At 43.8% G+C, this 24,075-nt stretch overlaps 1 protein-coding gene across 2 annotated transcripts; it reads right to left on the bottom strand.

Moving 5' to 3' along the window:
• Window positions 1-153: 153 nt before the first annotated feature.
• On the bottom strand, window positions 154-23,768 carry NAA50 (N-alpha-acetyltransferase 50, NatE catalytic subunit). 2 transcript variants are annotated; one of them, XM_034788134.1, is made up of 5 exons: window positions 23,547-23,768; window positions 10,601-10,734; window positions 9,895-10,014; window positions 8,389-8,455; window positions 154-3,983 (listed from the first exon to the last, which is right to left on the bottom strand). In XM_034788134.1, exons 1-5 carry the CDS (start codon window positions 23,552-23,554, stop codon window positions 3,803-3,805), a joined length of 510 nt encoding a protein of 169 aa, XP_034644025.1. In that variant the 5' UTR covers window positions 23,555-23,768; the 3' UTR covers window positions 154-3,802. The 2 variants fall into 2 exon arrangements, with proteins under 2 accessions (XP_034644025.1, XP_034644015.1); XM_034788124.1 differs by having other exon boundaries at window positions 10,601-10,737; window positions 23,547-23,766.
• Between the last annotated feature and the right edge of the window lie 307 nt (window positions 23,769-24,075).

Here is a 24,075-nt window from a genome sequence, read left to right as displayed (position 1 = left end):
AGTTCATGCTGCTCAACTTGTTGAAGATCATCAGGACAGGAAAGCTGCATGGCCTGTGAAGAACCTGAGTAAAACCCCACACCTGATTTCAGACAGACCAAGGATTGATGGAAAACAAAGCTAAGTTGCAAGAAATGCACAAGACAAATCATGGATGACATAACTCCAATAGTGCACGTTTATTCTGAACAGTATTTTTAAAAGTTTTACTTTCAAGAGTTTGAGAAAAACAAAACATGCTCCTGATGTACAAGGGCAATGATCTAGATTAAAAATGGACCATCATATTTGTAAAGAATTTGATTACCCTTGCAATTTAAAAGTCGTAACATTGAGGATGCATCTGTAAGCTGCACAGTGCACCGGCACATTCAGACAAAGTCCTAATCAAGAGGCAGGGGCAATCTTAGCCATATTCAGTACGAGGCAGTTGCAGATTCCAAAAAAACATCCAAGTCAGCACACACATTACAAAACAGACTCTGTGCATAGCTGCTGACCCTGGATCACAGCACAGGGGAGGAGAATGTAACAATGGGGGTTTTTGGTTCAAATTTACTAGACATCACAGGGCACCATCAAGAATTAACACAATATCACTTATTTGTTTTAGCTGTAACAGCATGTCATGTTCAATCGGCAGGCTTAACTATTAACTGCACCTGTAAACCCAGCTCATTTGTGTATACAAAAAAACCCAAAACACTCCAGCCCCCCCAAATGAGGGACATAGTTCTGGGTGCTTCTTTTCCCTTGCCCCTATATTACGGTTTCCTGGTAGTGAATGTCTCTTTATGGAGGACATTATCTTCATGGTTCAACTGATGGATGACGTAACCAACTGTAGAGAAGTTTAAAAGCAACACAGCCTAAATTTTGCCTGCAAGCTCTTTATCCAGAACAGAAGTGCTGGTGATTATTTCATAGACACTTCTAACTTTTTTAATTGTTGTGCATATGCTGTTATTTTCAAGCTAATGGGAGGTCCTGCTGCAGTAACATTTGAAGTACCAGAAATTTACTGCAGACAAACTCATACTCAACACTGTTCCAGTGTCTCCTACTGACAGCACCGAGTAAGTTCTCCTCCACACCTAACAGTCTGGGTACACGAATATTAATACAACCGTTTGGTAGCCAGAACTATTGCTCTTCTTCCCAGGTATGGGGTGGAGCTTTTGAAGAGGTTTTAGATTAAACCTATTATGTGTGTGCTTAAGCGTACAAAAAACCGTTTTCCAAGACTAATAGTCTGAGAAAAGGAGCCTTGATTTCTGGTTTCTCTCCCTTCCACTTCCTATAAATTATTTAGTTGGAAGTTAGTGAGACTGGTTTGCTGTGGAATGGGAGTACTAAGAATTTTTTTTGAGGGATACATTCATAGACTGATGGCAGCCCAAAGCAAAAATGGGACAGAGACAAACCAAGCTAGTCCAGACACCAGACTCATTTATGCTTTTGAAACCTGCAGGAAAACTGCCTGCAAACCACTGATTTATGGAAGCCTACAACAGCAAGTCCTAAAAAGCTCACCCCTATACTCACCTCCCCAACCCAAACCCTTCCCACTGAATTCTAGAAGAATCGAGATCACTTGGCTTGGCACAAAAAACAGCCATGGTCTGAACTATAGCTGTGCTGCATGAACACCCTCCAATGCATTTTCTTTCCCCCATTAACACCTTTTAGTCCTGTCTACAACTGTTCAAGAAACCACACTGGCATCTGAGGAACTAATTGTGCTTCAACACTATTCTTGCTAGAAAGGTGCTGAAACTGCCTCCATAATCAGTGTAGGCAGGGTCTAACTATGCTATAAAACTTTTACAAAACTAGGTAATCTGTGGCCAAGGAAACACTGTCAGCACTTTTCTAGCTAGAGTCCACCAAAGGGTGATATGAACACAGTTCCCCTGGCCACTGTAGCTAGGCTTCTACAAAGCCAACGGGGAGTTCTACCACCAATACTCAACTAGCATAAACCCAGAAACTGAAGTCAATGAGCAATTATCCAGTTCAGGCTCATCAATGTATTCAAATAGCTACACTTCAGTAACTTTTGTGCACCTCATGGTGAGTAGTGATAGTTTTGGGGTTGCCTCTTTTTTATACCAGGGAAGTAGATTGCATAATATGAGGCGAGAGATTTTTTTCCTGCCTTATTCTCACACCCCCAACGTCAAAATCCTTGGTTCCCAAGTCAGCCTCAGAGCAACAGCACCTGCTCACAAGATGTATACTGCTATATGCACCATGGGTTGAATGCTTTTGAAGCAGATGGGCTCAACAGGCAACTGAATTTAAAAAAAACCACTAATGGCAAAGGAATGCAGTTTAATCTCAATCTAGGTGATGGGGCAAGAGGGTCAGTTTCAATTCAGTGCATTTCCCAGATGCCTGGAGGAGTCTCTTAGGTCAAGTTGGTATGTAACTGCTGGCAACAGTGTGTACAAGGTAGCACTGAAATTAACGCAAATGAAGCATGAAAAGATGCAAAGCAGAGCTCAGTAAAAAGTTGACTGTAGTTTTTATGTTACAGTACTAGGAAGAAGCCAGTCAGCCTCTTTTCCAAATCCCATAAGATGTTCCAGACTGAGCTGCTTTCTCTGGTGCTCCATGAAACACCCTTTCCAAGAGGAGAACTGCATCACTGGCAGATGGGAGAAAAGTCTTCAAAGGAGTTCAAAGAGCAGTTCTTAATCCCTTCATACCCACAGAGCATATTAACTCAGCAAGCCAAGCAGAGGCCAAGCCATTTCTGAGATCCCCTGCAGAGCTATTTGATTAGGGTCAGGACTCTGGTTTCCCTTCTCAGTCTCACTGCCTGGTTCCTCCACCCTTGCTCCAATCCCAGGCTTCTTTGTTACCACAGGTTTGACATCCCTAGCACCAAACTAACACTTGGACACAGGCACTTGCCTTAGAATTGAAGTGGACATGATGCTTACAGTCCCTTCTCCCATTCCAGTAGTCTGGATAAAAAGAACTGCCCCTTATGGACAGCTGAGTCCTGGAGAATTTCACTTGCTCTTAAAACAAGCACCTCACCTCAGGATACATGTTTTTGCAAAGCTCTTCTTGCTGACATTAGATTTAGCTCTTACCCTGGCAAGAGTCTGGTGGGAATGGGGTAGGATGAATGGTAACGGTAGCTGAAAAGGAAGAAAATAAAACTCACTCTGAATCCTTTTTTGGGTCAATCAAGGAATGTAGCACCAGCTGGGGTGATAACTTTCAGCCGAGGCACAATAAATGTGCTGGTAAACCAGCCTGCTCTTCTCAGCAAGAGATGGAGAAAAAGTCAAACAAAAATATTTGGAAAGATTAAACATTTTGGGGGGCCTGGGGAAGAAGAGGGAAGAGGGACAAGAGAATTGCTAAAATGAAGTTCACACATATTTCAGGGGCTGTAAAAACCAAACTCGTATTATAGAACTCAAAAGAACAAGATATTGCTTTTTCTTTCAATACACAGATTTTTTTAGGCCCTACTTTTCAGTGTGAAAGCATGAGATAAATCACTCTCCGAAGGAAACTGACTTCAGGAAAGCCTACCCAAGCCCTCCACACCTCAGACTAAAGAGGTCTGTACACCTCTTCCCATCCTGTCAAACAGAAAGGAGAGCTAAAAAACCCAAACATGATTGGACAATCCTTGGGAAAAGCATTACATTTTGTTGGAGAGAGGGCAAGAAAAAAAAATAAGATGAAGGGAAGGGAGGAAAAAAAAAAAAAATCAACAGGCCTCTCTTTCCTTATTTGGCGACAAGCAAGTGCAAGAAAGTGTTCATTGGGGTTTTGTTCAGTTGTCGGTCTTTTGCACATCTGCGTTCTGGCCAAGACAAGGGGTTTTGAGGTTTTTCTGCAGGACATGAGCATCTGCTGGCTCTATCCTCTTGTAATAGTTTTTCTTCGTCTCAATGATCTCAAAGCCAAACTTTCTGTAGAAGTCGATTGCTGACTCGTTGCTGATCTGGACATGCCTAGGGCACATAGGAAGATAGAGAAAAAGACATCAGCATTTTCTGTAGTATAAAACGTAGCCTACACCCTCAGGAACTGTATATCCTGGGATAGGGAATAAAGACTTGTCTACACTGGCAATTTACAGCGCTGCAACTTTCTCGCTCAAGGGTGTGAAAAAACACCCCCTGAGCACAGCAAGTTTCAGCGCTGTAAAGTGCCAAGTGTAGACAGTGCACCAGTGCTGGCAGCTACGCCTCTTGTGGAGGTGGGTTTTTTTAGAGCGCTGGGAGAACTCTCTCCCAGTGCTGCGCCGCAACCACACAAGGCACCTTAAAGCGCAGCTGCAGCACTTTAGCATTGTCAGTGTAGACTAGGCCCTATGATTGAGGTGAGGGGGTGATGGTCTAATAGAGCACAGAATTGAGAATTAGGAACTTCTGACATCTAATCCTGTGCTAACAGAGATTTCCTTTGTGACTTTTAGCTAGTCACCTCACCTCTCTGCCTCTATTTCCCCATCTGTAAAATAAACCTAACTCCTCTCTTGAGAGAACTGTTGTGGGGATCAACTAGATAACACTTCATATTATCAAAGCACTTTATAGGCTAAGTATTAACAGTATCAGCTCAATAGCTTCAACCTATCTTGAAATGAAAGTGGCAGATAGGGTGACCAGACAGCAAGTGCGAAAAATCGGGATAAGGGGTGGGGGGATAATAGGAGCCTATCTAAGAAAAAGACCCAAATATCGGGACCATCCCTATAAATCGGGACATCTGGTCACCCTAGTGGCAGATATTTTGTGAAATATAACAATACAACCTAGTTTCACTGGAGACACTACTGCAGTTTGATTGTGTAACTTCCTTCAGTAACACACTCTAAACACTACAGTAAAATAAGGCTTATCAATGACCATCATGTCATGGATTCTACCACAACATAAGAGTGCTCTGATGGTATTAACACATGCTTTGGCCCAATCCACACAGGCAAGACCAGACTGTTCAGATATGGTTGGGGCTTTGCATTACAGCACCTTCCCTCCAATACAATAATTTTTGTAGCATAGACAGATTCTATGGGGTTTGGGAAACATTTCTCCCTCTTTAGAGTTTTACAAAGCTTGGGAGAACAGAAACTTTTGGGGAGGTGGCAGATAATCCCCCTAAACAGCCTTTAGTTTTCTATGCTAAACTGTTAGGGGACTTAATTTCTGTCATGGGTCTTATAAAAAAAGATCTGTTTCGACTCCTGCTGGCTCAGTAGTATCTGTTAACTAAATATTTTCAGAGTTGAACAGACACTCCAGATGCTTGTGGATCAAGATGCTTTAGTACAGCATTTCCCAAATAGTGGGTCCCAGACCCACCAGTGGGATTGTAGCAAGGTTCCAGATGCATTGCCATGTCCAGGGCCAGATTAACCCATCACAGGGCCCTGGCCTAGGCAAACACACACTTCTCTCATCCTGGGACAGAGGGGAGGTCTGGAGGTTTGGACAGTGAGCCAGACCTGAACTCACCTTGCAGTAGTGGCTCCTGTCCTGAGAGGCTAGGCCAACTCCCAGCTCCACGATCTGCAAACCCATGCATCAATGCCTGGAGCAAAGCCCGGTGGGACAGCAGTCACCATAGTAGCGTGAGCTTGCTCTCCAGCACTTCCCCACCACCACCCCAGGGCCTCCCTTCTGCAACTGGGCTGGGATTAGGGTTGCTGTGTCAGGGTGAAGGGTGCATTTACGTAATGGTGGGTCGCAAATACAGACAAAATGCAGCTGGTGGGTTGCCTTAGTAAAAAGCCTGGGAATCACTGCTTTCACATATCAAGGTGCTAAATGACATGATGTGGAACCAACGGAACAAAAACAGAGTCCACAGCTCCAGCAATGGTCAACATCTAAGAGGGCATTTCACACCTCTGACATAAAGCAATGTTTTTGAACATTGGTTGCCTAAAGTTAAGGACCTAAATTTGAAGATGTTGGCCCAAGTGCCAGCAAAACCAAGAATATGGCCACCCTTAACAGGTATTTGGTGTGCCCATCTTTGCGAGCTATTCATCTCCCATCCTAGTACCGTACTTTGGTGGGTGGAGAGAAAGTTTATGTAGGGCCCCCTCCCCCTTTTTTTTGGCAACAGCAGCAGATATTTAAGATCAGTCTTCCAATGTGCACATTACTGTAGCTTCTTAATTTGAAGAGACAGAAGGAAAACTAGTATCAATTAACAAATGTTTAAAGATGGGCCTGATAGGCCACTACCTCCGAGAAGAGAGAGCAGGAAGCACTTTAGTTAGTTTGGAAACATGCTCTTCTACAATGCTTTTCCTATTAGGCACTACTAGCCAGAGTCAGCACAGTAAACTTTTGAGAATTCTCCCATTAGGGTCTTTGCTCCAGCTTCCTGCTAATGCAGTGACCAATCCATCAGGACATACTAGCTTGTTAAACATTCCACACACTAGGGTCTTCAGCAGTCCTGGTGGAGGCTCAAGATTCAGGCAACTGCTCTGAAGCAGAGGACTGAAAGCACAGTTTCTAGTGATCTGGTGTTTTAATGTACATGAGTGGACTGGGTATCATTATAGACACTTACCACCTGTGACAGTTTAATTTAATATAGGATTTGTAGTATTCTCTACTCTAAGGAGAGGAGATATCAGTGTGGTAAATGTTTGTTTATTTTTTAATGCTGCCCATTGTTTAATTAATCTTGCTGCTTGGCCATTAGCATGTAGTTACAGTGCTTTAAAATAGGGCTGTCAAGCGATTAAAAAAATTAATCTGTGATTAATCACCCTATTAGGCAATAACAGAATATCATTTATTTAAATGTGTGGATGTTTTCTACATTTAAAATACAACACAATACAAAGCAAAGCATACAGTGCTCACTTTACATTTATTTTGATTACATATATTTGCACTGTAAAAAACAAATAGTATTTTTCAATTCACTTAAGTACTGTAGTGTAATCTCTATCCTGAAAATTGAACTTACAAATGTAGAATTATGTACAAAAAACCCCTGCATTCAAAAATGATACTTCAACAATCATTCCAGAGGACATGCATCCATGCTAATGACAGGTTCTGCTCGATAACGATCCAAAGTAGTGTGGACCGACGCACGTTCATTTTCATCATCCGAGTCAGAGGCCACCAGCAGAAGGTTGATTTTCGTTTTTGGTGGTTTGGGTTCTGTAATTTCTGCATCAGAGTGTTGCTCTTTTATGACTTCTGAAAGCTTGCTCCACACCTTGTCCCTCTCAGATTTTGGAAAGCACTTCAGATTCTTAAATCTTGGGTCAAGTGCTGTAGCTATCTTTGGAAATTCCACATTAGTATTTTCTTTGCATTTTGTCAAATTTGCAGTGAAAGTGTTCTTAAAACGAACAACTTGTGCTGGGTCATCATCAGAGATTGCTACAACATGAAATATATGGCAGAATGCAGGTAAAACAGATGAGGAGACATACAGTTCTCCCCCAAGGAGTTCAGTCAAAAATTTAATTAACGCATTATTTTTTTAAACAAGCGTCATCAGCATGGAAGCATGTCCTCTGGAATGGCGTTTGAGGTATCAAGGGACATATGAATCTTTAGCACATCTGGCATGTAAATATCTTGTGATGCCAGCTACAACAGTGCCATGCAAAAGCCTGTTTTCATTTTCAGGTGACATTGTAATTAAGAAGTGGGCAGCATTATCTCCCATAAATGTAAACAAACTTGTTTGAGCGATTGGCTGAACAAGAAGTAGGACTGAGTGGACTTGTAGACTAAAGTTTTACACAGTTTTGTTTTTGAGTGCATTTATATAACAAAAAAAAAAATGCATTTTAAGTTGCACTTTCATGATAGAGATTGTACTACAGTACTTGGGGACTGGATTCGATGACCTCTTGAGGTCCCTTCCAGTCCTAGGATCTATGAATGAGGTGAATTGAAAAATACTGTTTCTTTTCTTTAATAATTTTTACAGTGCAAATATTTGTAATCAAAAATAATATAAAGTGAGCAGTGTACACTTTGTATTCTGTGTTGTAATTTAAATCAATATATTTGAAAAAGTAGAAAAACCATCCAAAAATATTTAATACGTTTCAATTGGTATTCTATTGTTTAACATTGCAATTAATCATGATTAATTTTTTTGAGTTAATTGTATGAGTTAAACTGTGATTAATCAACAGCCCTACTTTAAAATTCAGCACTACTTTTGAAGGAAATCTGCTACTGGGCAGTGCCTGGAACAAACCCAGAACTTAAGTGCTGACTGGCTGGGCAGTACTTGTAAGATGGGACCATGTTTGACCCATCATTCCACAGCAACTGAAACTGAAATGATATTGCACCCTCCTCACTCTCCTATAGAGCCTCTCCCAAACCCAGGAGAATAAGAGTGTCATTTACTTACAGATAGATGTTGTCAAAAGTGCCATCTTTCTCACAGATGTTTAAGACGTGATTCAACATTTTAGTTCCTGCCAAGGAATAAAGAGAGACTTAATCACCCCACAAATGTGCAACCAAATCAGTTTAATGTTTGCAGTCAGCTCTATAACTGTTTAATTCCCTAAGCAGGGATGTACTGCTCTTAGAGAGTTCCTATGACATATTCCTAGAGCAAGTGCTGAGAGCATTGTTATTGTACTCTGAAATTAGCATACTATACACTGCAGTTCATGTTTTAAGTGTTATTTGAGGCTGCTATGAACATTAAAATTTATACACTGGGTATTTTAAACAGTAACTTAAAATTAAGTTGCCCAAATCCAAAGGTCTCAGGGAGGCTTAAAAATATCAATCACAAGGAGGACTCCCTGCAAAAGACGACATTAAAAAGAAGAGAAACCTCACATCAGAAGACCAGGAAACAGAACAGAAAAGATTACTGAACATATTAGTTTGCTCTTCTGTACCACCTTTTATGAAAGATTTCAAATCATCTTACATATTTATGAATTAAGCCTCCCAACACCTTGTGATGTATTTTCCCCATAGGTGAACAGATGCAGAGAGTTTAAGCAAATTAAATTAAGGTTAATAGGCCTCTATCTTCTCTCCTTTGACTGTTCGCAAAGTCTAATTCTTTATAATTTCTTTTAAGAAAATGCCTTAATGCTTTACAAGCTAACAGAAAAAGCTTAAAGCCTAGCAATGCTCATAAGCAACTCTATGTGATACCAATGATTCTTCAAAAGCAAGCTTCTAGGGCCTTAAAGTGAGCAAAAAATGCAATTAAATTTAAGCAATAGCATTGGCAGTATTATTAACATTACCTAACAAGCAGGTAACAAATAATTTAAATGAATAAAACTTCATTTTTGGCTTCAGTTTGTCCCAATGAAACATTTTAATGGAAATAAAAGGCCTGGATTAATGTGAGAAGCCCATAGATCTGGGAGAAAAAGCTGGAAAAAACCCCAAACTATACACCATGATGTAGACAGAAGATAGCAGCTCCTCTCAAACAGGGAGAGTTAACTTATTGTGATGGTGAACGGAAGGAGCATTGTCCAGTAGGAAGAGCAGGTTATATTTCTACGTGTGCCACTGACTGGCTGTGAGACCCTAAGACATGTCATTTCACCTCTCTTTGCTTCAGTCTTTTTTATCTATAAAATAGAATACCTACATCACAGGGAGGGTCTTAGGCTTGATATATAAAGACCCCTTTGAAATCTCGAGTTAGAAAGCACTATAGAAGTGCAGTCTCACTTTCACAGGACAGGAAAGCAGAGTTCGCTATAAACCAAGTTCTTCTTTCCCACAGTTCCCTTCCTAAGACAGGAATCATCTTCTAATAAAGCATTAAGTTCTGCTGTATCGAAAGAACTGAAAACTTTGGAAAAGCATTCAGTAGGCTGGCCCAGGACTCATGTTTCTTTGAAGACACAGATCAAAATGCAGATAGCCTTACCTATTCCTAGCCTTCGGTAGGGTGCCAGGCATCCAAGTGTCATGATGTAAAGTCTCTTCTGGTTCTGAGAGTGATCCACTCTGCAGCACACCGCACCCACTGCAATATCATTGAAATATGCTGCCAGAGAGGGGAAACAGTCAAGTTTTGGTCATTTAGCAATCTCAAGTCTTATAAATATCCTATCCTTCATTTGTCTTCCTTCACTTCTCTTTCCCCACTGCCACTTTTTCCGGGGAACATGGATAATTATATTCCTCCCTAAAATATAATAAAACTTTTAGTCAGATAACTGGACATATCTCCATATGACTTAACTCCTTCCACATTGCTCCAAGAAACATTCAGGTAAACGTTAAATCTTGGCTAACATTTTCTGGGCGATGTTTGCACAGTGGTGCTCATGTCAAAGGATCTGATTAATCAGAAGTCCAGCCAATGAACCACTTGGGAAGAAGAGGTGAGATTCCATGTACATCTTCCTGTGTTTCCCTTGGTAATGGACAGAACACCTACTCCCAATAAAGAGAGACCCTATTTAGGCTGCAAGTTCTTTAGGGTAGGGACTGTGGCTTCTTCTGTGTCTCATACAGAGACAAGCATATTTTCACTGCTTAACAGAACAGGAGGAGCTAGTGTCACAAATACCAAGAACAGAGGAGGGTAATACTTCCACCCACCCCCAAACTACTGACAAAAACTGTACCTAATTTGGCTAGTTCGCCAACCTCCAGCACGTCCTTGTAGAACTTGTCATTGTAGCTGACAGGAAAAATGACCTGATTTAACCTCTTCAGCTGCTTAATGTTGTGTGGCGTCACATCTCCCAGCTCGATCCGGCTACTGGAACAAATCAAAACATGCTTAACACCTCTACAAACCCACAATTTATATCAAATAGTTAAAACCAGGCATTTTATTTATACATAGAGGGCTAGTTAGCTGAACAACCAATTGAATAGCTACCTGAATCATTGGTGTGGGGTCAACACGCACACACAGCTCCTACTCCCTCTTTTGCGGGCAGCTGCTTTAATACCAAGAAAAAGTCCCAATCAGTACCATAAATTCAGAAGATGCTAAAGGTCTTGAAATGGTTACACAAGGCTGGCACTCCACAAAATATTGTGTGTGTGTGTGGTTGTGGCAGCATTGGAGAAAGAGAGCAAAAGGAGAACATGACAAGAGAATGTCAGAATCTCCCTGTGAGCCAAGTGGCACTAGTTTTCAAACCTTCCCCTTAAATTTTTACCACAGATTCACTAAAATTGTCTCTGTGCCAGCCTCATGCTTGCCTCTCTCCATCTGTTCAACGTACAGAATAAGCTCCTTAGCCAAGTCCAACTACTAACAGGATAGTCCTGAATTTGTGCTTATTTTCAACAAAAGTCCTTAGTGGATAAACCTAAGAGAAGTCAAATTAACATATGAAAGGCAGATTCTCCCTAAACCTCCTTCCCAGAGAGTCCTGGCGACTGCACAAAATATTGCCACTAGCACTTGAGCTAGATCTGTTTTAACATGCTGCTGAACTACTGCTTGGGGGGGAAAGGTCACAGATTGCAGTCAAAGTCACCGGTGCTGTTAAATATGACAGGAACAGAACTGAGACTGTAATCTACAACTTTTGAAATACCATTATGAATACTGAGGAGAAATAAGATACCCTTTTCATACCCACCATCCCTGTTAATTTCTCTCCAAGCTATGGAGGGGGACTTAAAAGAATGCTTCAACAGCTTTAGCAAGGACTAGCGTAATGGAAAAAAAACCCTGTTCCAAGTGGACATCACTATACATAGGGAGCTGCAAGCCATTGTGTGTAATGACTGAGGAGCAAGCATGGATGATTCCAGAGTAGTCTACAGCCTCAATTTTATTGACTAATGTATAGACAACTAGAATTTTATTCTGCCCAAGTGACACCATTAGCTTTTTTTTTTTTTTTTTTTTTTAAACTCTATAACAATTCTGTTTTCAGGAAGACCAAAGACATATGGCTAGCAAGGTTCGAGGTAAGTACACGTCTCTAGAATTTTTATTTCCTGTGCTTTTTCTTTCCAAACAGCTGGAGCTGTTCACATGGGTTAGTGTCTTTGGAAGAAGGAAAAAAGTATAGGTGACATATGCAGAATAGAGTAAAACCAGTATGACCTCTGCTAAACTAGGCACCCTCCTGTCTTCAAGTACCCTGCCCCAAACATGCGGGATACATGTTTTATTAAGAGATCAACTTCTTTAAGCAAACAATTTTTTAGTCTCTTGATTAGCTACTCACAAGTTCAACTGTATTTAAACACTTTAGGTACAATTAATTAACTATCAAGTCAACTACCACCAGCAATGAAGGAATTTAGGTTTTTGTTTTCTAAGCATAGTGTTATAGTCTGCAAGAGCTACTACAGATCTTAGGGACTCAGGAATAGAACCCCCAATATATACACTTTAAGAAGTGTATGCAGCCCAAACACACTTTATAAAGCGTGCATTATTTCTGTACAGCTACTGTAGCATTCACAAGGTCTGCAAGGCTGATGTTTCATTCATAGATTCTAAAGCTTAGATGATAATGATCCTTCCGAGTCTGATCTCCTGCATAACAAAAGCCATAGTTTTCTCCTAGTGATCCCTGCATTGAGCCCAAAAACTTGTGGCTAAGCTACTAGAGCATATCTTATCTTTTTAAGACTGCATGGCTTTTTAAAACTCAAGTTATAGAGAATTTACTGCATTCCTTGGCACTACGTTCCAATGGTTAATTACTCTCACTGTTAAAAAAAACAAAACACACTGCATCTTATTTCCAATTTGAACTTTACTGACTTCAACTTTCAGCCACTAAATCTTGTCATATATTTGCCTGCTAGATTAAAGAGCTCTCAAATATCAGGTATCTTCTCCCTCTGTAGATAATTATAGACTGATCCAGCCCCCTCTTAACCTTTCCTTTGGTAAACTAAATAAATTAACCTTGGTTAGTCTCATTGTAAGGTGTGTTTTCCAGATCATTAATCATTCTTGTAGCTTGTTTCTGAACCCTCTCCAGTTTTTCAATCTCCCTTTTAGAGTATGACACCAACAGTGCACGCAATATTCCAGCTAATATCACCCTACTTCTACTTTATAGCTTATTTTAAGACATCTGAACGTATTAAAAGCAGGAATGGCTGGGAACCAAGTGGCTCTGGTGAGCTACTCCACAAAGTACCCATTTTTCCTCTCTCCTTCACAATTTTTGCCATTCCCTCTGTGTCACCGCTATCTCTTTTGCCTTAGGCTACTCTGAGCATGTCTACATTAAGGATTTTGGCACTAGTGCATCAGCATCAGTGCAACCTCTCTCTCCTTTCCTCAGCGTAATTGCACTGCACCAGTGTAAAGGAAGGCTTGACCCAAGGTGACTTACCCTGGAGCAAGCGGTGATGTTGCAAGCCCCTCTTTTCACTGCTGCAAAAATACCTAACATGCCATTAGTGCAGGGTCTCATCTAAACATTCACTTAGTGCTCTAGACATGGTTCTTCTAAAATCTACCAGCTTGCAAATAGTCCTTTAAAATGCATCAAACCCAGTTCTTGATAGCAGTTGTAACTGGATTTCATCTAGAAAAGTCAGTGCCAGCAAAAACACAGAGGGCCAGGTACAATGCCACAGAGGAATCTTTTGTTGAAAGCATATTTTCAGTGTATATCACTATATGATTAAGTCATCGCATAAATTACACCTCAAAAACCTTCATGAACTGCAGGAGAGCTTGGCCCTCCATTTCTCACCACACAGGCCTCTCTCTCCAAATGCTCCTCCAGTTTGCACAGGACTTTAAAGCTCAAACTGGCCCAACACTGCTCTTCAGAGCACCTGCGTGGACAATATCTAACTTCCATAATAGGCCTTAAAGATCTGAAAATCACATATACTGCATTAGCTGCGAAGAATTGTGGACAAAGAAAAATAGATTCATTTTGTCTAGGGAGAGATAGGACAGCATAACTGCGTGAAGAACAGAGACCATTCAGCACATACATGCTGAAGCTCACCATCTGCAAAAGTCAGTCTGCACAGAAAGTTTTTTGTCTTCAAATCTAAGGACTTGTAAAGTTGCCCTAGAGCAAACAGATCTCGGACAAAACATATATCTTGTGTGACAAGAGAAATATTATTTGGCCATGCTTTTCTCTTAATTTGCATCAGTGACAACACAAGTATAGTGTTTGAAAAAAAATGTTAGTAATGAATGTGCATTCTTTCGTTATTTGCTAAAAACTATTCTATGCCCAAGGTATTTAAGAAAAGTAAATAGTTTTCATTTTTAATATATCCTGAGGAGGCCATCTCTGTGCATTCTACCCTTCACGTAATTTGTTGCAGAATTTCTATCCCTTATGGTGGTGAAGAAAACTTTAAAGACAAATTCAAGGTATGTCTGCACTGCAAGTGCTACAGTGGCACAGCTGTAGCACTCTAGCTAAGCCACTCTTCCAACACTCATGGAAGAAATCCCTAGTAAATCCACCCCTTTGAGAGGCAGTAATTAGGTCAACAGACTAATTCTTCTGTCAACTTAATTGTGTCTATGGTGGGGGTTAGGATGACCTAACTACATAGCACATGGCAAGAAATTTTTCACAGCCCTGAACAATATAGCTAGGTTGACCTAAGTTTTAGGTATAGACCAGGCTTTAGTGCAGTGGTTACCAATCAGTAGATCGCGATTGACTGGTCAATCCTGGAGCCTCTGACAATAGATCGCGATCTCTGTCCACTAAAAGTCCAGCGGCACAGCAGGGCTAAGGCAGGCTCCCTGCCTGCCCCATGACGCTCCTGGAAGCAGCCAGCACCCCCCTGCATCCGCTGGTGGGATGGGGCAGGTGTCTCCACATACTGCTCCTCCTACAAGCACTGCCCCTGCAGCTCCCATTGGCCAGGAATGGGAAACTAAGGCCAATGGGAGCTGCGGGGGCGGTGCTTGCAGGCAGGAGCAATGCGGGGAGTCATGTTCTCCCCGCACCAGGGGCCGCAGGAGCATGCTGCCGCTTCCAGAAGTGGCGTGGGGCTGGGGCAGGCAGGGAGCCTGCCTTAGCCCTGCTGCAGCACCAACCGGGAGCCACCCGAAGTAAGTGCAGCCGGCAGGAGCCCGCACTCCGAGCCCCCTCCCGGAGCCAGCAACCTGCACCCCCTCCTACACCCAACACTCTGCCCCAGCACGGAGCCCCCTCCTGCACTCAAACTCCCTCCCAGAGCTTGCACCCTACCCCTGCCACAGGCTTAGCCCAGAGCCTCCTCTCACACTCTGAACCCCTCGGCCCCAGCCTGCATCCCCTCCCGAACCCGAGCCCCATGAAAGTGAGTGAGGGTGAGGGAGAGTGAGCAATGGAGAGGGGAGGGATGGAGTGAGCGGGGCAGGGTAGATCCTGGGTTGCACTTCAATTCAAAAAGTGATCTTGTGTGTATAAAGGTTGGAGACCTCTGTTCTAGCGTAACAGATGCAGTCATATATACTAGAGTCTTCAGACAGCCTGAAACAATCAAGGAGATGAAATGTCCCTATCTTAATAGAGTGTTAACATCGAAACCTACATTTCACTAATAATTTTAGCAGAAACATCCACCTGATGTCCTCATCCCATAATCTCAAACTACTCGGTCACCCTATACAGTTGTCAGAAGTCCCATTTGTCCCCTACCCAGATGCCAAAATTTCTTGCTCTGACACCCCACTCCCAAATTTCTACCTTATAGTTGTGTTTTTAATACAAAATTCTGCAGCCCATTACACTTGTCAACATAAAATAGAATTTAATACCAAATTAAAGCAAAGGGTCAGGACTGTACTGTTTTTTTTTACTAAATTAGATAATAGAATATCCACTGACTATTTAAATTAAGCTGACAAAGAATTTCCACTGTGTAGTGTCACAATGTGATGAAATTCAAGGGGCCTCACTATAGAGTTTAGAGAAAGTGTGCCACAGAATACATGCAACTTCAAGTCTGGTGGAGTTTGGGTCCATTGGACAAAAATACTACACCGTTCTTCTTCATCAACACTTGCAATTTAAAAAAATAAAATAAAAATCTCAAACTGCAAAAGTGTTTGTTTCATTTAATGTCCAAAAAAGTCTACTTCATGTTTTCAAAAAGTCAAGCTCAACTTCCAGAGTTAAGTTACAAGGATGTCTGAGAAACCTCGTCTTACAATTATAAGTCTAGCAACAAGCTGAACTTCAGAGAAACTTTGATCTTTCCATCACTTTTCATCCCACAAACATTATGTAAAGGAATCACTTCACTATTGAAGGGCACCCACCACTTCTGGGGTCTAATGCAGCTGCTGACAATGCACAGAAACACTACACAAATTTAAGAAAGGAAACAAAGAAGGATTCTAGATCAAATTGAAGTAGAAGTGGGAATTTAGTGAGGTGCTATATAGTTACTGAAACTGGAAGCCTGCCCAGAACACTGGCATGAACACTTCCACTCTCAAGATCACTGCCCTATATTCTTTCAAGTGCTTGCCAAATACAAGCCTGCTTCCCCCTGAGATCTAATTACAACTCATTGTGGTATGGGTTGAAAACCATACATAGGGGAGCGCAGAGTTGGTGTTACTGTGCAAACTAGAGATTTGAAGTTGGTGGGTAAATAACCTATTTGGCCCTAGTGGAACTGACAAGTCCCACTCACTTCACTGGCAGCTACTTACACCAGGGCTGAATGTGTCCCCTTGATGGTGTATTCAAAGGAAGCAATGCTATGCCAGTTTACAGTTCAAAAGGAATTCAAATGATTTCCCAGAAACATGAATCTGGATGAGAAACTTCAGTGACAGTCAATATTCAGAGCTTTGAAAACCAGTTAGAACCCACCATAAAGAGGGGAAAGAGAAATTCCAAGTTTCTTAATGTTACAAGAATCTCAGCCCATTCAACCATAAGGCTATGTCTACACTACAGCCGGGATTGACGCTCCGAGATCGATCCACCGGTGGTCTATTTAACGGGGTCTAGTGAAGATAGGCTACAGAAGGACCTAGACAAATTAGAGGATAGAGCCAAAAGAAATCGGATGAGGTTCAACAAGGACAGGTGCAGAGTCCTGCACTTAGGACAGAAGAATCCCATGCACTGCTACAGACTAGGGCCCGAATGGCCAGGCAGCAGTTCTGCAGAAAAGGACCTAGGGGTTACAGTGGATGAGAAGCTGGATATGAGTCAACCATGTGCCCTTGTTGCCAAGAAGGCCAACGGCATTTTGGGCTGTATAAGTAGGGGGATTGCCAGCAGATTGAAGGACGTGATCATTCCTCTCTATTCGACATTGGTGAGGCCTCATCTGGAGTACTGTGTCCAGTTTTGGGCCCCCCACTATAAGGAGGATGTGGAAAAATTGTAGAGTCCAGCGGAGGGCAACAACAATGATTAGGAGGCTGGAGCACATGACTTATGAGGAGAGGCTGAGGGAACTGGGATTGTTTAGTCTGCAGAAGAGAAGAATGAGGGGGGATTTGATAGCTGCTTTCAACTACCTGAAAGGGGGTTCCAAAGAGGGTGGATCTAGACTGTTCTCAGTGGTATCAGATGACAGAATAAGGAGTAATGGCCTCAAGTTGCAGGGGGGGAGGTTTAGGTTGGATATTAGGAAAAACTTCTTCACTAGGAGGGTGGTGAAGCACTGGAATGGATCACTTAAGGAGATGGTGGAATCTCCTTCCTTAGAGGTTTTTAAGGTCAGGCTTGACAAAGCCCTGGCTGGCATGATTTCATTGGGGATTGGTCCTGCTCCTGAGGTCCCTTCCAACCCTGATATTCTATGATAAGACCCACCAAATTGACAGTGGATTGCTCTCCCGTCAACCCCTGTACTCTACCCCCGACAAGAAGAGTAAGGTAAGTCAACGGGAGAGTTTCTCCCGTCGACCCCCCCCCCCCACGATAACTCAACCTAACGTATGTCGACTTCAGCTATATTATTTACGTAGCTGGAGTTGAGTAGAGTAGGTCAACTTAGGCTATGTCTACACTACCACAGTAAGTAATGGAAGTCCCTTCCCAAAGGGATGTACCTGACTGAAACAGATCTGTGTAACTGATAGGGCTCAGATTTATCTAAAGCAGCTGGTGTTTTAAATTTAGCAGAACAGAATTTCCAACTCACAAATTTTACTGGAGGTATCAAGGAACAGTCAAAGTGGGCTGGGGGGGAAAAAAATTTTAACTAACAAATTGAGCACTTAGGCGAGGGCTTGTTGCCCAGTATGCAGCAAATTAACTTTATTGCTTCTGTTTTGGCTTGCAAGTTAAAACAGAAGTCGAGACATGATAATGCACTCCCATAAAATAAAAATGAAACAGAGCTATGAATGATCTGCGAAGTATAGCTTTGCTTAGAATCTCCTTCAAAGCCAGAAGAGCCTCTAGTTTTCTTAAACAGATTAGCTTTCTTGCTAGGCACACAGGTTACTTAGGGGAATGTCAGTTTGTTTTCAACTATCCCTTGAAGATCTGTGGGTTGCACACCTACTCCTCTTCCCCGCAACATTTTTCAAATGCAGCCAACTGTGGGCTTTTCTTGGGGCCACAGCCTCCTGTGGGTAAATGGGGGGTGCAAAGCAGCAACCTCTCCTCCCAGGGCTGCCAACAGGGGTTGGGCCATGCCCTCCTCTGGAGCCAAAAATGCTGGAGATGCAGGCAGCCAGTGAGAGTTTCTCCACCTTTCCGGGGCTGGTGGGGTTTGGGCTTCAGCCTTGGGGTGGCAGGCTCGTTGTGGGGCTTGGACTCCGGCCATGGGACTTAAGGAGCCGATCCAAGGCTTAATCTTCGCCGCCCTCCCCCTCCCCCTCCCCCCAATGGCCCCTCACTGCCTCCTCCAACAGTGGAGCCCTGGCTGTTTGGCAGCAGGTGCCAGCCCCAGCCATCCCATCACCCCTGCTGCCTCCCATCCATACCCTCATGCCCCCGCTGTCTCCTTACCCACCTCCCCATATAGGGCTTAAATTTGTCCCCCAACTTGCCAGGGCTAAGTAAATGTGTTTTTCTCATGTTGCTTCTGATACATCCTGCAGTGTGCTGTATCAAATGCGGCTGTTGTGTGATGGTCACATTCTACCCAAGGTAGATGAAAGTGTAGGATTACCAGATCTAGATCCTCAGTTCAGGACTCACTTTCCTAGCCAAATGAAGAACGAGAACATTCCTGTATTATTGTGGTAGCCTACCTTTCCAGGCGCAGCAAGGAGTCCAATGTGAGCACAAGGCTTCACAAACTTGATCTGCAGTTTGATATCCTCAGGCATTAGGGCTTTACAAGTTTCCTCAATACCTACTCATCTGAGGACTAAGCCTAGCCATAGCTATTCGTCATGTGCTCTTCAGGGGTTTCATGCATATTACCACCACTATGGCCTATATTCAATGTTCCCAACTGTAGTCTCACCTCCATAAGCCCATAGCTGTCTCTGGAAGAGTTCATCTGCAAGGCTTCCAAGTTTAAAAGCTTTTTTGGGAGATGGGAGGCAGCAAAGACCATTGCTTACTATGCATGTGTTCAGTATCTAGCATAATAGGGTCCTGATTTCAGTTGGGTCCCCTGGACGAGTGTTTCTCAACCTTTTTGATTCCAGGGAGCAGTTTGCTGCCTTCCTAAACTGTGTCAGGGAGATCTCAGGGATCAGCGCTGGTCCATAAACCGGTCATTGAGAAACACCGTCCTGGACAATACCATAACATCTGAATCAACCTATAGTGTCATCCTTAAGGCTACAGATAGAGCTTCTGAGAAAGCACGCTTCTGTTTCTCATTCCTCTTTGAAGTCTGCCTTTTGGCTACACCCCTTCTGCCTCAGCAGGTGGTATAACTTTATTTTCTGACACATTACAAATCCCACAGAAATGTTAATCAGCAAGTTGTAATTTGAGCTCTTGCAAGTCAGTGAGAACTTCCCTTTCTATAGTCCCTGCTTGGAGGCAGCAATGTAACAACTTTAACAAAACAGTGTAACAGAGTGTGATCTAGAGAAAGGGATGCTATTCGCATCCGCTTTGCATGCAAACAGTGAGGTCAACAGGGGGTGGAGTTCAAGTTCCTCTCACTCAAGTTCCCCCCCCCAATCAGAACCAATATTTTTGATTAAAAAAAAAAGAAAAAACTAGGTTTATGGCAAAAATAAGGGAAACAAAATTGGATCTCCATGGACTATCAATTTCACAAGCTGCAAAGTGAACAAACATGAAAGAGTTTTGCAGATAACCTTTCCATTGGATAAACTTAGTGAGTAAGGCCTGGTCTACACTACAGGGTTAAGTCGACAAACTGCCTTGCATTGACCTAGCTCTGGAAGGGTCTTCACTTAAATTTGGCTCCTGCTGATGTAAGTGCCTCTCTACGCTAATTTAGTAACACCACCTCCCAAAGCAGCATAGAGTCCTGGTCGACATAATTAGGTCAACACAGTGTCAGCGCAGAAATGCATTGCTTACATTAACTGTTACTGGCTTTCAGGAGCCACACCACAATGACAGTACAATCAATACAAGCACTAACGGAGAGAATGTGCACGGCTGATACAAGGAGCCAATCGCACACACAAGCGATTTAATAACTGCGGTGGCTGTATGCTGACATTAAGTTAGGTTGACCTAATATTGTAGTGTAGACATGGCTTAAGTCATGAAAAAATGGGGAGGGTGTAGAAGATAAGAGAAAAGCAAATACGATCATGATCTTCAGAAAGACAAATGAGATCCTGATAATTACCATCCCAAAAGTCTGGTTAACCTCTTGTAAAACACAACAAATCAGAGAAAACAGTTTTTCACATCTAGATGATTTCACATCCTCCTCGAAAGAAACCATAGCTCTTCTCCAGAGGAGGCCATCTGATGCAATATCCCTCAGCAACAGGGATTTTTCTGCTAGAACTTCCAGCATTGGAAAGTCCAATGGACAGGAGTTTTAAAATGGGAAGAGGCTCCCCCCAGTAACCTAGGTCTCCTTAGAAGAAAATCATGGGAACTTCTGCGAGCACCAGCAGTGGAAGACTTGTTCAGAAGCTAACAGTGGGCTCACTCGCTGGAATCCAAGGAGCCACAACAGCTGCCAGCAGAGGCCCCTTAACTTCTCATTAATTTCTCCTTGCTCTCAGCAGAGAGGGGTTCTGGGCCTATGCTGATGATATGGCCACACTGAATGATATGGTAGACTATACATAGGACATGAAGCAACTGCACAGGCAGCTTCACTGCTGCATGTTCTTTCAAATTCAGAGTGATTGGGGAGAAGAGCCACAAACCACATACACTGTGCCACTGCCTCCTTAGATCTGAAGGGTCAAGAACATTAGGGAACTGTGAATGGCTTCTTCCTGAATTGACCTGAATGGAGCAGGATTGGGGACATAAAATTCAGTATTAAATCACTAGGAGGGATGGTAGTGGGGTGTTTTACTTGTATGGGAGCCCCAAACTCAGAAGCCACTGAAAGCCAAGAGTACAGAGAACTCGACAGAGCTGCACTAGAAGGATAGTGCAGCTCTCAGGCACACTTATGAGTACTGCCTATATCCTGCCAAGAGACCCCAGTCTGGTCTGCCCTGACGTGCATAGACATACACGTAGCGTATCCAGGCCCAAATAGCTCCTCTGCCTGATTCACAATCAACATGGAGTCAGAGAAAAGCCAAGCTGTAGAAATCTGTGAGAAGGGTTACAAAGAGAAGAAAAAGACAAAATTCTAGCTCCAGCAACAAAGGAGCTGACCTACCTTAATAACTATGGCAACTGCTGGCTCACCTTTGCTGATCAATTCTATTGCCCTTCCCATATACTTGCCTATGCCAAATAAGGTAACTCTGACTAGCTCCAAGGGAGTGGGAAAAGAGACAGGAATCCATCACTCCTGTTGGGCAATCTTTTATTCGTATGCATTTCTATGGAACCATTCCACATTGTTACCTGATGTCTAAGTTTTGGAGCCTGTTTTTTAATCTCTCAGCTTCACTGACTCAGTCCCCAAAAACTATTTAAAGTGTTTGAAACTAGTCATGAAAATGAGAGATACCAAGGCTGCTTGATGATAAAAACTTGGTTATGTGACCTCATCCCAACTGCTAACAAGTTAATAACAAATGGTAAGGGGGTTTAAAAACCTAAGTACTTCAGCGATCATTCACCCTGCCTTAAGCTGCCGAACTGGAATAGTAATATCTGACATTTATACAACACTTTTCAAACAGTAATTATTTGCAACACCACCTCTGGAAAACAGCTTAGGAACACCCTTATTTCATAGAAAGAGAAATTGAGACACTGGTGAAATGACTTGCTCAAAGTCACATAAACAGGTCATCAGAGCTGGGAACAGAACCCAGGTCTCATGACTTTCAGTCCTGTGTTCAAAGCACTAGACCATGTTGCCTCTGTTTAGCAGTGGAATCAGTGTTTCATTTACCACATTTGAAATCTCTATGCTACATTTTCACAAGACAACCAGAAAGGGAGGGAGACTCCAAACAGATTACACTGCAGAAATCATTGTTAGCTACAAAACATAGCTCTTTCTCATCCATCCATGTCCTGCAACCTCAACGAAATGTGAATGGAATTTAAAGGCTACATCAAAGCAAATACTCATGGAAATTACACCATCCTTTCAATCCTCCCTATAAAGCAGTCACACAAAATTCTACCTGGCCCAGGCAGGCAACATTTTAAGATAAAACATTATTTCCAATGCAGGTCAATCCAGGACTTTGCTGAGTGACTTCCAGCTACCAATTTGATGACACTGGTTATATCTTTATTATTATTATCGTGAAAGGAACTAAGGAGATTGTATGTTAGAACTAATTCGTTTTTATATCAATTTGGCAAGATAACTCCACAGGAAAGACCTCCGCACAAAACGATAAACTGCATTTCTCAACAGCAGAATGGAAGGAACCAGCTCTTCCACCCAGTCTTTCTGTAGTAAAGCAGATAAGGTGAGACAAGGAATAGGAGAGCTGCTTTTGTCGCGCAGGTGGGGTACTTTCGAAGAGCAAGGTGCTGGGAGTTTCCTGTAGAGAAGTATCAGTGTTTACCCAACAGACCATTAACGGGCATTACTTTAACACTGAGCACCTACTGCAACTCAATAGCTGAGTTTTCTCTAGCCCGTTCCACACACGAGGTATCCATAAGACAAGTGCCCGGTCCAGCAGCACGCCCCGGGGGCCGGGCGCAGAGAGCTGGGAGACGGGAAGGGGGCTGCCCGGAGGGACCCAAGCGGGGACTTGGCCGGGAAGTGGCGGGTCACGGCGAGGGGCGGACAAGGCGCGTGGGACGGTTGGAAAGCGGTTAACGTCTCGGTGTTTGTGCAGCTTCGCTGGGGAGCGGCGGCCCAGGAGCAGGGCTGGCCCCCGGCCGGGCGCGGGAGGATCACGCCGCCAGTCCCGGCAGCCCGCGCAGACTCCGGGCCCGGGTAGGACCCAGCGGCTCCCCCTACTGATCCCGCGGCGCCTGGGGCTCCCCGGCTGGCCAGGGCAGAGGCAGGGCGAGCCGCCGCCAGCCGGGGATGCCGGGCGGGAGCTCGGCGGCGACACTGAGCGGGACACGGGGAGGCTGGGCCGGGCCCCACCGGGCTCAGAGCCGGGCTGGAGCTCGGGGCCGCACTCACCCCTTCATGGTGCGGCCTGGCGGGGCCGGGATCCGCGCTCAGTGCGTGCGGGGCCCGACGATGCGGCTCCGGCCTCCTCCTCGGCGCTGGCGGTTCGCCCTGCAGCTCCCCCTCCACATGGGCCTCGGGCCGCCCGTCCGCCGCGCTCCACCCCGCCGACGTGACCCCTCGCCTCGCGGCGGCGTGACTGGGCCGGCGCTATGCGGCGCCGCCCACGTGACCTCTCCCGTGGCCACTTCGCGGGAAGGGCCTTGTCCTGTCACGTGGGCCTGGGAGACCAATCGCCTGCCTCCTCATCCGCCACCTGTCATTTAAAAAAAACCCCATCATTAAACTAGAAGGTCTCCCGATTCGCTCACTTCCGGGGGCAGGGCCTACGCTCGTGACTCGGTGTATGCACCCCATGAGCGAAAGAGCAGCTGATCACCGCTGCCTGCCATTGAAGAGAAGCGGAAAGAAGTGGTTCGGCTCCCCCGCCCCACACAGGTGAGATCCCCCCTTCTCTCTCTCTCTCCCCCCGCCCGGCCGC

This window comes from Trachemys scripta, chromosome 1, assembly GCF_013100865.1.
Source record: "Trachemys scripta elegans isolate TJP31775 chromosome 1, CAS_Tse_1.0, whole genome shotgun sequence".
Classification (NCBI taxonomy): domain Eukaryota; kingdom Metazoa; phylum Chordata; order Testudines; family Emydidae; genus Trachemys; species Trachemys scripta.
The sequence above is the reverse complement of the archived record's forward strand: the minus strand, read 5'-3'. Positions and strand labels throughout refer to the sequence as shown.